The following is a 17,793-nucleotide window of genomic DNA, read 5'->3' as shown; positions in this document are numbered from 1 at the left end:
TTTCTATGACACAGCTAAAGCAGTGTTAAGAGGGAATTTTATAGGGCTAAATGCCCACATCAAAATGTTAGAAAGATCTCAAATTAACAGCCTAACATCACACCTAGAGTAACTAGAGAAACCAGAGCAAACCAATCCCAAAGCTAGCAGAAGACAAAACATAACCAAAATCAGAGCTGAACTGAAGGAAATTCAGGCATGAAAAAACAGACAAAAGATCAACAAATTCAGGAGCTTGTTTTTTGAAAGAATAAGATGGAAAGCGTGCTACCTAGACCAATAAATAAAAAAAAGAGAAGATCCAAATAAACACAATTAGAAATGACAAAGGGGATGTTACCACCATCTCCACAGGAATACAAAAACCCGTCAGAGAGTACTATGAATAGCTCTATGCACACAAACTAGAAAACCTAGAGGAGGGAGGCCGAGGCGGGCAGATCACGAAGTCAGGAGATGGAGACCATCCTGACTAACACGGTGAAACCCCGTCTCTACTAAAAATACAAAAAATTAGCCCGGCATGGTGGCGGGCGCCTGTAGTCCCAGCTACTCGGGAGGCTGAGGCAGGAGAATGGCGTGAACCTGGGGGCGGAGCTTGCAGTGAGTGGAGATCGCACCACTGCACTCCAGCCTGGGCAACAGAGCGAGACTCGATTTCAAAAAAAAAAAAAAGAAAAGAAAAGAAAACCTAGAGGAAATGGATAAATTCCTAGAAATATACAACCTCCCAAGATTGAGCCAGGAAGAAATTGAATCCCAGAACAGACCAATAGGAAGTTCTGAAATTCAATCAGTAATACACAGCATACCAACCAGAAAAAGCCCAAGATCAGATGGATTCATGACCAAATTTTCCCAGATACATAAAGAAGAACTGGTACCATTCCTACTGAAAGTATTCCAAAAAAATTGAAAAGGAGGGACTCCTCCCTAACTCATTATATGAGGCCAGCATCATTCTGATACCAAAACCTGGCAGAAACACAACAACAGAAAAGAAAACTTCAAGCCAACACCCTTGATACACATAAATGCAAAAATCCTCAACAAAATGTAAACAAACTAACTCCAGCATCACATCAAAAAGTTAATCCATCACGATCGAAAAAGGTTTATACTTGGGATGCAAGGTTGGTTCAAATGTACACAAATCAATAAATGTGATTCAACACATAAACAGAACTAAAAACAAAACCCATATGATCATGTCAATAGATGTAGAGAAGGCTTTTGATAAAATTAAACATCACATCATGCTAAAAACCTCCAACAAACTGGGCATTGAGGAAACGTACTTCAAAATAATAAGAGCCATCTATGAAAAACCCACAGCCAACATCATACTGAATGGGAAAAAGCTGGAAGCATTCCTCTTGAAAATGAGAAAAAGACAAGGATGCCTTATCACCACTCCTACTTGACATAGTACTGGATTAGCCAGAGCAATGAGGAAAGAGAAAGAAAGAAAAGGCATCCAAATTAGGAAGAGAGGAAGTCAAACTATCCCTGTTTACAGACTATATAATTCTATAATTCTAGAAAACCCCATAGACTGTGTGCAAAAGCTCTTTGATCTGATAAAGAACTTCAGCAAAATTTCAGGATACAAAATCAATGCGCAAAAATCAGTGGCATTTCCATACACCAACAACATTCAAGCTGAGAGCCACATCAAGAATGCAATCTCATTCACAACTGCCACAAAAATAATAAAATACCTAGAAATACAGCTAACTAGGGAGGCAAAAAGATCTTTACAATCAGAATTACAAAACACTTCTCAAAGAAATCAGAGATGACACAAACAAATGGAAAAACAATCTCTGCTCATGGATAGGAAGAATCAATATTATTAAAATGGACATACTGCCCAAAGCCATTTACAGATTCAATTATATTCCTATCAAACTACAATTCTTCACAGAATTAGAAAAAAAAAACTATTTTAAAATTCACATGGAACCACAAAAGAGCCCAAATAGCCAAGGCAATGCTAAGCAAAACCAAAAACAAAAAAGCCACAGAGCTGGAGGCATCACAGTTCCTAATTTCAAACTATACTATAAGGCTATAGAAACCAAAACAGCATGATAGTGGTACAAAAACAGACACAGAGACCAATAGAACAGAATAGAGAGCCCAGAAATAATGTTGCACACCAACAACCATCTGATCTTCAACAAAGTTGACAAAAACAAGCAATGGAGAAGGCTTTGTATTCAATAAATGGTGCTGTTATAACTGGCTAGCCATATGCAGAAGATTGCAACTGAACCCCTTCCTTATACCACATACAAAAATCAACTCAAGATGGACTAAATACTTAGATATAAAACCTAAAATTTTAAAAACCCTGAAAGGTGATCTAGGAAATAACATTCTAGACATAGTTTCAGCAAAGACTTCATAATAAAGATATCAAAAGCAATTGCAACAAAACCAAAACCTAATAAATGGGACCTAATTAACTTAAAAAACTTCAGCACAGCAAAAGAAACTATCAACACAGTAAACAAACAACTTACAGAATCAGAGAAAATATTGGCAATATTTTGATTTTGCAAATAATAAATCAATATTTAATATTTGACTTAATGCAATCAATTATATTCAAGAAACAATTTTTTAAATTTTTTTGAGACAGTCTTACTCTGTCGCCCAGGCTGGAATGCAGTGGCACGATCTTGGCTAACTGCAACCTCCGCCTCCCAGGTTCAGGTGATTCTTCCTCCTCAGTCTCCCGAGTAGCTGGGATTACAAGTGCCCACCACCACGCCGGCTAATTTTTCTATTTTTAGTAGAGATGGGGTTTTGTCATGTTGGCCAGGCTGTTCTCAAACTCCTGGGCTCAAGTGATCCACCCACCTCAGCCTCTCAAAGTGCTGGGATTACAGGATTACGCATCTGGCCCCAACAAACAATTTTCAGGTGTCTGCAATTGTCACGATTCTATGCTGGACACCAAAATTGATAGGAAACAGGTGTTCTAGTATTTAGCCTAACAAGGGCAGGCAGTAGATTGTTCAACTTCCTTCAGATGTGTAAAAACAGATTACATTTTTGGGAACAAGAAAAAATAAAATAAGCTAATTTCACTGGGATTAGGAATAAGGCTATAGTTGGCTGTAAGGATGTAAAAACATATGTACAAGATTAAATACAAAAGTGAGGTAAAAATACAGAAAAAAGGAAAGACATCAAATATAATAAGAAAAAATGAAAGCTGAAACAGAAAGGAAGGTAAAACTTGATTTCATGATGTCTCGGGTAGTAGTAGGCAAATCAAACTTCAGTTTTAGCTGTTTAGGAAAGAAAATAAGAAGGATTTTAAAAAAAACAGGAAAGAAGAAACAGAAAAAAATGCTAAATATAGTTCCTAGGAAAACTGGGAATGCATTACTGACTTTAACCACATAACAGCAATTGTTTAACAAAGAAGGCTGCATCTTAAGCTTTGTACACCTAAAGATTTGCTTATTGGGTAGGTAATCAATTTCAAATGAAATAAGTACCTCCAGAGAATCTCTTAAGAACTATAGTTTTTCATTTTGTATCATATATTGTTTGTTGCAGTAGGTCTGACAAACACTTTGAGCAGTCAATGCCAGGATTTTGTCGTTATATAAATTCATGACTCTAGTATTGTCAGACTTTTATTGTGATACACTTCAGTGTTGTCCCAAATCCCATGATCATTTAGTTTTTGATAACAAATATAAAGTTGGGTATTTTCAATAGCATACTGAGTAAATTTTTAAAATTTGAACACATTTAACTTGAACCAGTTCTTCTCTGGGTTTGCCAATTAGTCTGCATTTGAGGAACACGGCAACTTGTTGGCAGATTAAAGCAGAGATGAGGGTCAGATGAGTAGGACACATCGATTGTCATGTCTCATTAGTAACTTCTAAATTGACAGTTTCCTTTCATGTCACAGTGATAGAAGTACAAAGCATTATTTACCATTTATTTTATGTTGTTGGTACACATGTGCTGTCGTTGTATTAGATTTTTAAACTGAACATTATTTGGTAAAAATTTTAGGCACCTCAAAAAACTAGTAATAAGTCAGTAGCCAGTGTTATTTATTTGCCAGAACATCACTGTTACTATCGCTTGTCGCCTTGATTACAGTGTTCCACCAACACTGGTTTTGTCTGACCTTCCACATGTAGGCTTACTCCCTCACTTTAGCATCTCTGCCCTTTCTGTCCTCCTGTCTGGATGCTCCTTCTTTGGATCTTTACATGGCTGACATTTCCAGTCTCAGTCCAAAGGTCATTTTCCAGACCTTTCCCAGATTGGCTTCCATGACGATCTTAATCAAAAGACCACTGTAGGTTGTTCCAGTGTCTCTATAGCATCAATATTATCCCGGAAACCTAGAAAAGCACCTTTAAAGTCACCTGCTCCCCTGGCAGCTAGCTTGTATTTGGTTGAAAGCCACAGATAACCAAATAGTGAAGCATATATTTTTTCTCACAGACAAGAATCATGGGGTTGGACAGTTCAGGGCTAGTACAACAGCTCAGCGAGGACATTAGGCCTGTGTCCTTTCCTTCTTCCTACTCCACCATCCTTAGCACATGGCAGTTATCTTCGTGATCACAAAATGGGAGTTTTACCTCCAAGGCACTTCAAGGCATTATATCTGTCAAAAGAAAGGGGAAAGAGGAAGGGTGCAAAGATGAAAATGTTGAAAGCTTATGCCAGAAGTTTGTACATTTCAAAGGCCTTCCTGGAAGCCATACCCAGTGACTTTACACTTAAAACAACTTTGCAAAATTGCAGTAGAGTCTGGAAAAAGAAGTGCATTCTCTTTTCAGTTTCTGTAGTAGAAGATGGCAAGCGATTAGAGGGTTGTGGATGGCTTTGGGATAGATAATTCATATTGTTAGCTTGAGTGCTCAACACATTTTGTGGAATTAGTGAACAGTAACTTTAAATGACCCAGCTGCATCATTATCCATGTTCCAGCTTTGGATGAGTCATAAGTCAAATTCCACAGTCTAAATGTCAATCGAGTTCATGAAAACTCATCATTAGAGAATGAAAAAATACCCTTCCTGTGTCCATGAGATCTCATTGTTCAATTCCCACCTATGAGTGAGAATATGCGGTGTTTGGTTTTTTGTTCTTGTGATAGTTTACTGAGAATGATGTTTTCCAATTTCATCCATGTCCCTACAAAGGACATGAACTCATCATTTTTTATGGCTGCATAGTATTCCATGGTGTATATGTGCCACATTTTCTTAATCCGGTCTATCATTGTTGGACATTTGGGTTGGTTCCAAGTCTTTGCTATTGTGAATAATGCCGCAATAAACATACGTGTTCATGTGTCTTTATAGCAGCATGATTTATAGTCCTTTGGGTATATACCCAGTAATGGGATGGCTGGGTCAAATGGTATTTCTAGTTCTAGATCCCTGAGGAATCGCCACACTGACTTCCACAATGGTTGAACTAGTTTACAGTCCCACCAACAGTGTAAAAGTGTTCCTATTTCTCCACATCCTCTCCAGCACCTGTTGTTTCCTGACTTTTTAATGATTACCATTCTAACTGGGGAATATCACACTCTGGGGACTGTTGTGGGGTGGGGGGAGGGGGGAGGGATAGCATTGGGAGATATACCTAATGCTAGATGACGAGTTAGTGGGTGCAGTGCACCAGCATGGCACATGTATACATATGTAACTAACCTGCACAATGTGCACATGTACCCTAAAACTTAAAGTAAAATAAAAAAAAAGAGAATGAAAAAATAATTGAACTCTTTTAGATCACTGTAAGCTCATCCCTTTTAAATTCTAATATTTTTAAGTTCCAATATTTTATTCTTGTTTTTGTTTTGTTTATAATGTTCCAGCTATTTTGAAGGAAGTCTTTTGACAGTGTGGCACTTTACTATCAGGCAGTTGATGATGATGTGATCATCTTTCAATGATCCACTGTTATCACTATAAACACATTGGTAATACTATGTATTATGAGGCTTTCGGCAGTGTTATAACTGTTTGCCCAAGCTCACAATGGTCCATGTTGCAGTATCTAAAAAATGAATTTGCCATATCTTTATTATTTTATTTTGAATCCCTTTTCTGTGGCAGGGTAGAGGAATAAACAAGAGCACAGGCACTGGAGTCAGACACAGCTGGTTTTGGATTCTGGCCTCTCCATTTGTTAGGTGTATAGCTTTGGGCCAGATGATTCACCTTTCTGAGCCTTAGTTGTTTTTATTTTTCTTTAACTGTGCAGTATAAATAATAGTAATCTCTTGATATAATAGTAAGGATTTTACATGGTGATCTAAGTAAGACAAGTAAGCACTGACTAAATGATGGCCATTAACTCATTTTGTTCTGGACCATGTATTAAACTCAGTGATCTGTAGAGTGCATTTGTGAACCACTTCCTCCATCAGAATCATCTGAGATGAGTACTAAAAGAACAGATTTTAAGGCTCCACCTCTCCCTCTCTTTTTTTAATCTCAATTTTTAATATCCCCTTATCTGTAGTTTTGCTTTCTGTGGTTTCACTTTCCAAAATTTCAGTTACCCTCAGTCAATCGCAATCCAAAATTATTAAATCGAAAATTCTAGAAATAAGCAATGCATAAATTTTAAATTGTGCACCATTCTGAGAAGTGTGATGAAAGTGTGAGGGAGTGTGAGGGAGAGCAAAGGGGCAAGTGTAATATGCAAGTATTTGCCTCATGCATTGGGAGAGTGGTATTCATCAGAGGTGGCAGACAATAGGAGGAGTAGGTTCTAGGAAAATAATCCTTCTTGCTTTCGTTGTGCTTACCTGGCAGCCTCCCCAATTCTTATCTAATATTCCTCTTGATCTGAGTTATACCAGTTATACCAGTTATACCAGTAAACGCAAACTTCTTGTTACTAATCAATAGAAGAGTTTCATAAAACAAGCATCAGGAGGTTCTGAACAAGAACCTAAGGGAACTGTTATAAATAAACCACACACACTTTATTCCAATGGATTTAAGAATAAAAGTATGTTGCTGACTCGAAGCCTTCTTTTGCTTCCTTCTGGAACCTAGCCTTGCAGGTTTCTGATATTCTTATAGAACTTAAGGGAATCAGAATTCTGTTTAAAACTCCAGCCTCACATCCGTTTATCACTCCCACCTATTTGTTTCCAAAACGGCTAGGCCTGGCTGGAGGAACTTGATCTCTCCCACTTCTGGTTTTCAGACTTCCGTTGGCTTTTACCACTTGCTGTGTATCCCTGACATTATACTACAAGACTCCCTTGGAGGGGTACCCACTAGATGGCTTAAGGGGTACCCCAAGATGGTTTAGGCTCCATTGGGCACTGCTTTTTAGCTGTCTCCCTCTGCTCAGACAGAGAGGGCAAGCGGGTCACCAAGTTCATTGCCTATGCCACGAGGAAAGAGATGCTAGCCTCCCTTCTTTCAGGCATGCCCACTAGCTACAACTGTTTCTGTCAGAGCCTTCCTTACTTAGTTGTTGGAAGAGAAGCAAAAGACCCAGTACTGTGTCAAATTAATGATTTAACAATTCTTGAATTTTCTCTTATCTCCCAATGACCTCTTATGAGGACTGGGAAAGGCCTGTGGTGTAATAAAAAAGGGTTGGCTCAGCTTTTATAAGTCTTAATGGAGACATGTCTGGTTTCCTTGATGGCTCTTTTTTGAACAATATTTTTCTCAGCTTTTGATGGTCTTAGAAATCATATGGAAGCTAAAAAACAAAAATTAAAAAAACAACAACTTGTTTAGTAGATTCCACTCCTAGAGATTTTGGTTTAATTGGTCTGTGGTAGTAGGTCAGGTTGAAAAACTTCACGGGTGATTCCAATGAGCAGCCTTTGCTAACGACCTCCTTAGCACTAATTGCTGTCATCTGTGGGCTTTTATGAATCATTCTGAAACTCCTCAAAGAATCCCATTCAGCACCATGTTACACACTGTATTAAAGAATAATAGAGAGTACAAGGGTTTCTGGAATTCTGGAATGAAAGAAACCTAAAAAAATCATTTCGTTCACTTTTCTCTCTCTGGGGTCTGTAAACTAACAATCACTAAGGATCACTTTGAACTTGTGCTTAAAAGGCATATTCTGGGGTCTTATCCTCACACCTTCTGAATCAACATCTCTCAAATGGGGTAAGGATTAGGCATCTGCATTTCAATAATCTTTTCTGGGTGATTCTTAAACACATTCGTGTTTAGAACCAATAATATGTGTCAGAGGTTCTCAACCCTGGCTGCATATTCGAATCACACAGGGGCTTTAAAATTACCCATGCGAACTAGAGCAGTGGTCTCAACCTTGGCTGCACTTTAGCATCGCCTGAAGGGCTTTAAAAAGCCCCATGCCCAGCCCCCCACTCTGTGCCAATCACATCAGAAATTCTCCAGGTGGGACCGACCCAGGCATTTGTGTTTTTTTAAAGCCTCTCTGGTTGATTTTAATGTGCAGTTAAGGTTGAAAACCACTGTTCTGGAGATTCTGGTTTAATTTGTTTGGCATAGGTCTCAGGCATTAATAACTTCTAAATGCACCCTAGATAATTTCAATGCACAGCCCAGGTTGAGAACTACTAAAAATATTCAGGATAGTATCATTTTCAATTTTGCTGGACTTCACCCAGTGTAGTCTCTAATTCTCTTCAGCCTGCAGATTTAGGCTTGCCTTTTTCTCCTAGTCCAGATCCAAGCAAGGCTTAACCAAGGCTGATAATAATCTGGAGTTCTAGATTCATGAGAAGTTACAGGTTCACACAGACATAGACCTCTAACACCTGCCTTCCTGAGCCAGTCTCTTCAATTAATCCCTCATTCATTCAACGAATATGCATTGAACACTTGATATTTGTTAGGTATTCTGCATTTTAGGAACATGGGATGATATGTGCCAAGACACAGGGATGTGGAATTCTGTGGATGCAATGAATGAGATATTTTGTTTCTGACATCTGAAGAAGTGTATACATTCACAGAGATAAAGGAGGGAGATGTACGTGCAAACAGAGGGTAGTAATTATTATAATAGATGAGTGAACAAAGAACTGTGGAAATGCAGACATGATAGCAACTGAAGCTGCTTCAGAGAGTCAGGGAAGACATTGTTGAGGAGATAGTTTTTAAGCCAAGTCTGCCCTTATATGGCCTTGAACACCCACCATGATGTGATTTCTGTCTACCTCATCTCTCGCCACTCATCTCTTTCTACTCTCACCCTGTTTTCAGCTTTAGCTATAATAAACGCCTTTTATTTCTTTGAATATCCCACACTCTCTTAACAAGCCTTTGATCTGCATTTATTCCCTTTGTCTTGAACATTCTTCCCTCCTTCTCCACTTACACCTCCTACCTAGGACTCTGCTTAGCAGTTATTTCCACAAATAGATCCTCCCTGACTTCTTTGATGATGATAAATGTCTTTGTTATACCTCCATGGACAAGCCTGTAGTGCTTCATTTATAGAACACACCCACTTTATTGCATGTCTGTGACCCCTGCTCCTCAAGCCTGTGAGTTCCGTGAAAGCAAGAGAAAGGGGCTATCTCCTTCACCACTGTCTCCTGTGCACAGCCCAGGGCTAGCACTACTGTGTAAATGAATGAATTGCATTTCAGGAACAGGTGATGACATGTGCCGAAACATAGGTGTGGAATTCTGTGGCATGTCCTAGAAATAGCAAAAATTTGGGATGGCCCCACTGTAGGATGGACAGGAGGAGGTGTTCTGAGATGAGCAAGAAGAAGTCGGCTGTTAAGGGCCTTATATGTAACCCTAAGTGCTCTGAACTTTACTCTGTAGGGAATGGGAAGCCAGGGAAGGTTTGATGTGCAGGAGAATAATAATTAGGTTTACCATTCAGGATAATTACTATGGAAGCAATGTGGCAGATGGACTGAAAAAAGAAGGCTAATTTAAAGGAGATCAGTTAGGAGATGTTCCAGTACTGCAAGTGAGAAATGATGAAGACTTCCATGAGAGTGATAGGGCTCTTTACAAAAGGCAATTCCAAGATAGAATCTACCGCACTTGCCGACTATCTGTATGCAAGGGGAGTGTGAAAAACACCATAGTTTTGCTTGAGAGGACGGCTTGTTTGGGGGAAGAAATTTTTAGAAATATGGAACCAAGGAAATGAAGAGCGAGTTTTAGGGAAAAAAAAAAAAAAAGAGCTCTGAGAGTTCCATGCATCCATGGGCATCTAGGTAGAATTTTTGTCTCTGTTGTTGTTTTAGAGATAGGGTCTCACTCTGTCTCCTAGGCTGGAGTCCAGTGGTGCAATCATGGCTTACTGCAGCCTAGGTAGAGTATCTTTTGCAGTTAGAAATGCATAAAATCTCAGCTTGGTACCTTATTGATTACGGAAGTGTCTGGTTTTGTCCGGTTGACTATGTAGACTTCCTGTTTATGTACTAAAAGACAGACTTTGGAAACTGGCAGTGTCACATTGATTTAATGATTTGTGCTACTTTGGCCCACGATTGGCAGTCAAAATTACTACTTCAAAGACAGTCCCCATCCAAGTCACTTTTTGTTATTTTATTCAGTTAGATACTTACACCTATGCTAACCCCACCCAGATTCTGAGGTGCTAACAATTTTATTGAAGGTGGCTGTGCTATTATATTTCTTTCTCATTAGATTGTGAGCTTTGAAAGGGAGTATCATACTCTTGTTAAGCTGGCACCAAGCATTGATAACAGAAACTCAAAATACTGGATGGATGAGTGAATGGATAAATTTATAAGCTGATGGCAGGGATGTGGGACGCTTTCTGGAGCTAGGCACTTAGGAATCGAAAACCTCATGTCCTATAACATAAATGCCTAAGTGGCTTTTCAGTGAGTTATTTACTGTAGCGACAAGGGTAGAAGAGATCACCCATAAGTATTTTTAAATGACTCTTTATTGAATTATTTTCTCTTGGCAATATGAAATAATCCAGGGAATTTTAAATTTTATGTCTATAAAAGACTACATGTTTCTTGATACATTAACCTTTGATATTGTTAAGTGAAAGAGAAGCATTTAAAATAATTGTTATTGAAAACTCTTGCTTAGTACTGTTCTAAAGGCTGGTAGATTGGCACATGATCAGACTTTTATTTTAGGAAAATAACTGTGTGGACTATTTGAAGAGGCTGGAGGAGAAGAAATAATTCCAATTGGACAGAGGGGAGATGATGAGGGTCTGAAATAATGCAATGGCAGTGAAATGGAAAAAGTGCATTAATTTTAATCACTATAATATACCATACCCTGAGGATACAATGGTAACCAAACCAGACAAGTTCCCACCCTCAAGAAGTTTATAGACAAACTGCGGAGATACACAGCAATCCATTCATCATAGTAATACATGTAACGTTGTAGCTATGACAAACTGAAATGGGAAAGGAAAAGTTGAACTGAAAGGAAGCACCTCAGAGGCAAAATTGATGAATTAGTTTTGTTATTGGAGTATCAGAATAAATAATAGACGTGTCCAACTCTTTACTGACATAATATTCAAATTAATTTGTATGACACAAATTACATGAAATCCCATCAAAGAAAATGTATGAAGTGACAAATGTGTGGAACAAATTAAAATGACCTTTTACCAAAAGATGAGACCAAAAAGCTATGAATATAAGTTCTGATTATGCAGTTTAATTCCACTTGCTTTTCAATGCCATAATCCAACTGGAATAATAGTACTTTGAGCTGATGAGATACAATTTATTCTAGGTTTCTCTATTTTCATTTTTTTTTTCATTCAGATGTTGCAAGAGCAATTGAATTACTGGAAAAACTACAGGAATCTGGAGAAGTACCAGTGCACAAGCTACAATCCCTCAAAAAAGTGCTTCAGAGTGAGTTTTGTACAGCTATTCGAGAGGTATGGCACTAAAATTTTAATAACTAAATTCAGCCATATGTCTTCTTCATAGAAAACATGTCTTCTCTACACAAACAGTTGAAATTGTTAAGATTGGAACTACATTTTAATTTTCTGTTTTTAGCTACTTGGACAGATGATAAAATATAATTTAGCCTGCTAAATTAGATCCAGCCAGGATTTATCATTCATATAAAACGAAATGTTGATCTTCTGGTACCAATGAAGGGACTGCCTAACAGGTGACTGTTGCATGTAGTCTATGCTATTTAGTGGTCACATGAAGCCACCTAGAAATTCAGGTAGAAATAGTTATCATTAATGGGGGCTGAGTTTGTCTAAAAAGAACATCTAACTAATTCTCTCCCAGGTAAATCTGAAGTAGCAACCTCCTACTGACTAAACATTACTGTCTAAGGCAATGGAAAATATACAGATAGGCTGGTATGCCTTTCTAGCAAATCTGCATTGTAATCCTTTCTTGACTAATGGTTTCAAGAAGACTAAGGTGAAACAAGTATGTTGAAATGACTATTTGAATTTTGTATTGACTTGTGGTGGGATGGACCATTCAACTAAGTTTGGAATTTTCTTTATTATTCTTATTGTGTTGATTTACATTTACTGTGGGAAATAATAATAGTAGCAATATATAAACAACAATTCTGAATAATATTATGAATCTTTCTAGTGAAAAGTTCTTCAATTAAAATATAAAATATGAATGCATGTTGCCAGGCAGGTGAAACCAAATGCCAGTAAAGAAAATTGCAGCTATAAAGTATGATAATAAATGTCTCAAAGTTGCATTACAGTGAGCCTAGAATACTTCCTCTTCTGGTGTCTTGGGTACTGATTGTAATACTGGCAAAAAAAAAAACTTTGAAGTTTTAGTTTTTTATTCAAATAATGTTCAGAATCTTTGTGGTTATCTGAGTTTTTCAGAAATATTTGCTAGTTAATACTTTTCCTTGTGAAAGTTATTAATGTTGTCATGCAAAACAGAGAAAAGAACAAAAATGACAGTGGCATCATTCTTAGTTGCACTCACCAGAGCAAAAACAGACACAGGTCACACTTTTGCCAACAAGATTGTAAAACATAAATTATGCTCAAAAAAGAAAGCAGGACAAGCTTTTGCCAAAAATATTTTTATTGCCTTACATAAGTGTAACAGTAGTTATTATTATATGTTGAAATAATTCCATATTTTGCTTTACATTTGGATGAAACCACTGAATCAGCTCCTGGCATATGTGCAGCACCTGTATGAAGAGAATAGTTTGATAAAAATTTTATTTTTTTAACTAGAAATAGATGGCCTTAAAAGAGATTCGAAGCTCCCTTAACTATTTTTTTCTATAACCTGTAAGAAGCATGAAAATATATGCTGAGATCAGTACTGAAGGAAGACCATCTACATACACAACTAAGAAAGGCATTCCTCTATCAAGAAATAACTTACACTTGAATGCAAATCCTCACACATCTTCATTCACAGAATACAGATAGTGGTAAGCAACACTTTTCTTAGTCATGTTTTATTGCTGAAGGATCTCTAAAGACCCCTGATCAATATTTAAATTGCTTCTAATCAGTGCAAGTGATTTTAAAGAACATGGCAGAGAAATGGGCTGACACATGATACTACTTTTCTATAATGAGATGTGCTGGCTGATAAGAGCACATTTACACAAGTTTTTGAATGAGAGATGAAATAAATATTTTATGGTACCGATATTCTCAGTAAAGATCATTTCCCTGATTTCAAGTGACTTCAAGTTTTAGCTTCATGCTGTATTAATTAGCTAGATTAGCCTAAACTTATTAATAGACTTGAAATATGACGATTATGAAATGTTGATTTTTTAATAAGAGAATTCCCGAAGACAACTGAATTGCAGTGCAAATAGCTCAATTGTCAAGAATTAGACTTTGCCCCAAAACTTCATGTTCTTTGCACCTCAGAGAAAGAAATCAATAAATGTATAAGTGATCATATTTTAAGAAGACATCTAATACAAACAATACAAAGAATACAGAGTACAAAGGAATTCTTGTGGCAACCAAAGTAATAAAAAAATTAAAAATCTATGTACTATCATCATCTTCCAAGTTGTAAAATATTCATGCTCCTGCTTTTCAGGATGATGCGCTCATTGACCTGGAGGATGATGTGCTGCTAACAGTGGTCTGTTGTAAGGACTTACTCTCACATTTATAACTGCTATTTGCAGGTTTGAAGCAAAAACGCAGAACACAATGTCATAATCACCAAGAACTGCCTTCTTTGGCTAATCACCAAATTGAATGTTAGTATTTTCTAAAGTAGTAGAAGTATAGAATAAGAAAATAAATCAACCCTATATGGAATGACTGTCATTTTGTGATAATAGGATTTCAAAACTGGGCCAGTTCTCTACTTCTTGGTGCATGCTACAGTTGAATTTCTCCGTCCTCTCTAAAGCTATCTATGGTTATGATAACTGCGTTAGCCAATCACATGTGAGTGGAAGAAGCTATATGTTCCACTTCTTCATGGGAGCCTATGAATAAGTAAATAATTTGCCATGTTCTCTTCCTTTTGCTAGACGACTAGTAATGTTTTATATGATAAATTATCAATCAGTCTGGTTTAAGAACGAGAAAATAAAAAATAGAGACTCTAGATAACCTTTTATGAACATGTAGTCTGAGCAAGAAATAAATCTTTGTTACTCTAAATCTCCAAGACTTAGAGATTAGTGTACATCAGCATTACCCAGGCTCTCCTGACACACATTGATACACAATGATCAAACCAAATTTACTTTGGCAAAAGGTTATAAGCAGTATCAATCCTTTAATTGCTGTAAAACAAAATGTTTTAAAACTATGTTGTATAAACTGTGATACATCTTTGAAAACTTATATGAAATTTGTAACCAATATAAGTACCTATAGCCATTAGACGGTTCACAATTTTTAAAATTTTGAGAAACTTAGGTCACAAATTTTATTTGCTTCTTGATTATCTCTCATTTTCTCCTACTTTCATTATTATCTTTATAAAGAGATTTTTTTTTGTCTTATGAACTTAAAGATATAATCAAGATAGGAGAAATATTTGGAGTTTATCCGTCTACTGTTCAAGTGCTCCTGGTCCCCAATGAGAATTATTTTTTGAAGGGAATGGGAATTTTCACCACAATGCCTCCCAAGAGGGCTATGTGGGAAAGGTCACTGTGAGACATTCTGTCAGATCAGAGACAGAAGCTAAGTTCCTAGAGTAGTGTTGTGGTCAAATTGACCAAAGTTTGAATCCCAACTTGGTTACCTATTTTTCCCTTCTCTAAAATTGTATTTTTTAGTTTAAAATAATGGACTAATACCACCAGTCTTGCACTGATCCTGCTAATTAAATATCATGTATGTGCAGCTACCTAGTACAGTGTGTGGTAGCCAATAATTACACAATCAATGGATTTTATCATTATTAAAGAGTAGGATCCCACAGTATCCCTAAGTATGGTGTTTTGATAAGTTAGGGAATGAATAACAGATAGGAAGAGACATGGTGGTTTCCATAAGCTGAATCGAAGAAAACACACAAGACTGGTATATTTATATTCATTACCCCACCATCAATAATTAAAATAAATTGAGCTATTGCACCCTAATTCCACAACCATATGAGAAGTAGCATTACGACACAAGTTTTTGTTCTTGATGCTTTTCAAATTAATGCCTATTAATGTCTTAATCTACTGTGTGGATGAAAACATAGAAGGAAAACTTAATCAGCTTTATGAGAGAGTCAATGTTTGGTTGGGTGATACAACTTAGATTCAGAATTACCCTAAGAAAATACATACTTGGCTCATTAGTGACAATATGAGATAAAATAAGGATAATAGGAGAAAGAGGAATTTGGAGGAAGAAAGAATGGGAGAGAGTGAAGGATGCGAAGGAGAGAGGTAGGGAAGAAAAACAGAAGAAGGAAAAAGAAGAGAAAAACAGAAAGAGAGAGAAGAAAGAAGGAAAGAAGGAAGGAGGGAGGGGGGGAAGTAAAGCTGATACTGAATCATAGCTTATTGTAATATAATAGAAAAGTGCAGAAAGAATATTGGCAATGGATGGTGACAAATCTGGATTCACATCCTTGCTTGACCACATCATTTTGTAATCTAGTGCCAAGTTACTTAATTTCTGCGATCTTGGTTTTGCTTATTCTCTTTCTTAAGATAAAATAAGACAATAATAACTACATAGGATTGTCAGAAAGATTAAATAAAATGAGATAGCGGATTACATACCTTGACTAATACAGTGCCTAGCTTAAAGAGTTGACAATTAAGAAATTGTAGCTATTGTAAAAATTTTGATGGATTAAGTGATAAAAAGCTAAAATTAGAAATAATAGTTAAGAATCACCATTGTCATTGACTATTATTCTGAATGGCCTAGCTACTAAAATAAGTCAAGAAAAACATAAAATAGGTATAAGTATTAGAATGAAAGAAAAATGATAGTACTGTTATTACTCACAGATGATATGATCATATATGTATAAAATCCAAAAGAATATTTAGAGAAACCATTAGCATTGCATTTCTTTATATAATTTCACTCCTATATATTCAATAAAATATATACCTATGTATGTAATTCTTGATCATTCAAAAAATGCAATATTTTTAAATGGATGGCTCCAAATTTTCAGATAGATGTTAACACATTGTAGTGGTTGTAGGAAAAGGCAACCAGCATAGAAAGAGATCTGGATACCTTGTTAGATGACAAGAAGTTAAGAACTTGGTGATATTCAGCCACATAAAGAGAAAAGTAATGCGTAACATAAGATTTACCACCCAATAGTTGATGGGATAAAGGGCAAGAGAATTAACCATGCCAGAACACTGGATGAAAAATGGAAGAATAACCAAGGATGACCAGATAACCAAGGATAACTAGAAATACATAACTATTACAAATGGGCTCATTTGTAATACAGGAAACTTCCTATATAACAACAGCAGAGATTAGACGCTGTATTTCAGATCACGTTATAAAAGGGATATTTTAGTTAAAGATCATATACAGACTTTATGTTGTAGGTTAAGTAAGAGCAAACATATATATATATATGTGTGTGTGTACATATATATATATAACTTAGCTTTATTTTGTTTTCTTTGCTTTTTGTGCAAAAAAATTGTTTATGGTAAAATATTTTTTAATGTATTTATTGTTTTAATATTTTTATTGTTTTAAAATATTTTAATGTTTTCCTTTAAACATGGACAGAGTAGCATGTATTTTTTCACATAAAGTTACTATCCTTGCACAATGACATCTGGAATGGCATTGCATTCATCAGAATTAATGAAAATGCATCTGACATTATGTTTGTGCATATCTCTTTCTGTTCACATTAAACTTAGCTTAAGTTGGCAAATGTCAGAGAAAAGAAAGCTGATGGCTCCTACATATCCTTTGATTTTATTTGCATTGCTAAATGTGATGGGACACAAAAGCCAGACTGTTTCTTGTGTGATAAGTTTCCTGCCAATGATAGGATGAAGTCAAGGAAGCTTATTTCTGAGCATCCTGAAAATAAATCACACAATATAGATTTTTTTCCCCTGGAGAAGAAGTTCAGTTTTAAAAGGATGGAAATTTACCAAAACTTATATTTGCACTAACATGAAACTTTTGACATGTTTCCAATCAAAAGAAACCATAAATAACTGGAGAAAGCTTTATCATTTCAAGTACTCTAGAAATGCTTGAGCTGGTTGGTTGGTTAGAATAAAAAAAAATTAATAGCACCTCTGTTCACTTGATAGAACCTACTCTTGAACTCTGGTATTTTGCCAATATTTCAAAGCCAGTTATAGTGAAAATAACAGCTGT

At 36.4% G+C, this 17,793-nt stretch overlaps 1 protein-coding gene across 1 annotated transcript in view; it reads left to right on the top strand.

Moving 5' to 3' along the window:
* LIN7A (lin-7 homolog A, crumbs cell polarity complex component) overlaps nucleotides 1-17,793 on the top strand; it is a 147,655-nt gene that overhangs the window by 40,734 nt on the left and 89,128 nt on the right. Inside the window, exon 2 of the mRNA XM_003811659.6 lies at nucleotides 11,780-11,898. Within this exon, the coding sequence (XP_003811707.1) occupies nucleotides 11,780-11,898 (119 nt within the window). The remainder of the gene's footprint in view (nucleotides 1-11,779; nucleotides 11,899-17,793) is intronic.

Source organism: Pan paniscus, chromosome 10 (assembly GCF_029289425.2).
Source record: "Pan paniscus chromosome 10, NHGRI_mPanPan1-v2.0_pri, whole genome shotgun sequence".
Taxonomy (NCBI): domain Eukaryota; kingdom Metazoa; phylum Chordata; class Mammalia; order Primates; family Hominidae; genus Pan; species Pan paniscus.
Note: the sequence above shows the minus strand (reverse complement) of the source record. Positions and strands in the feature narration are given on the sequence as shown.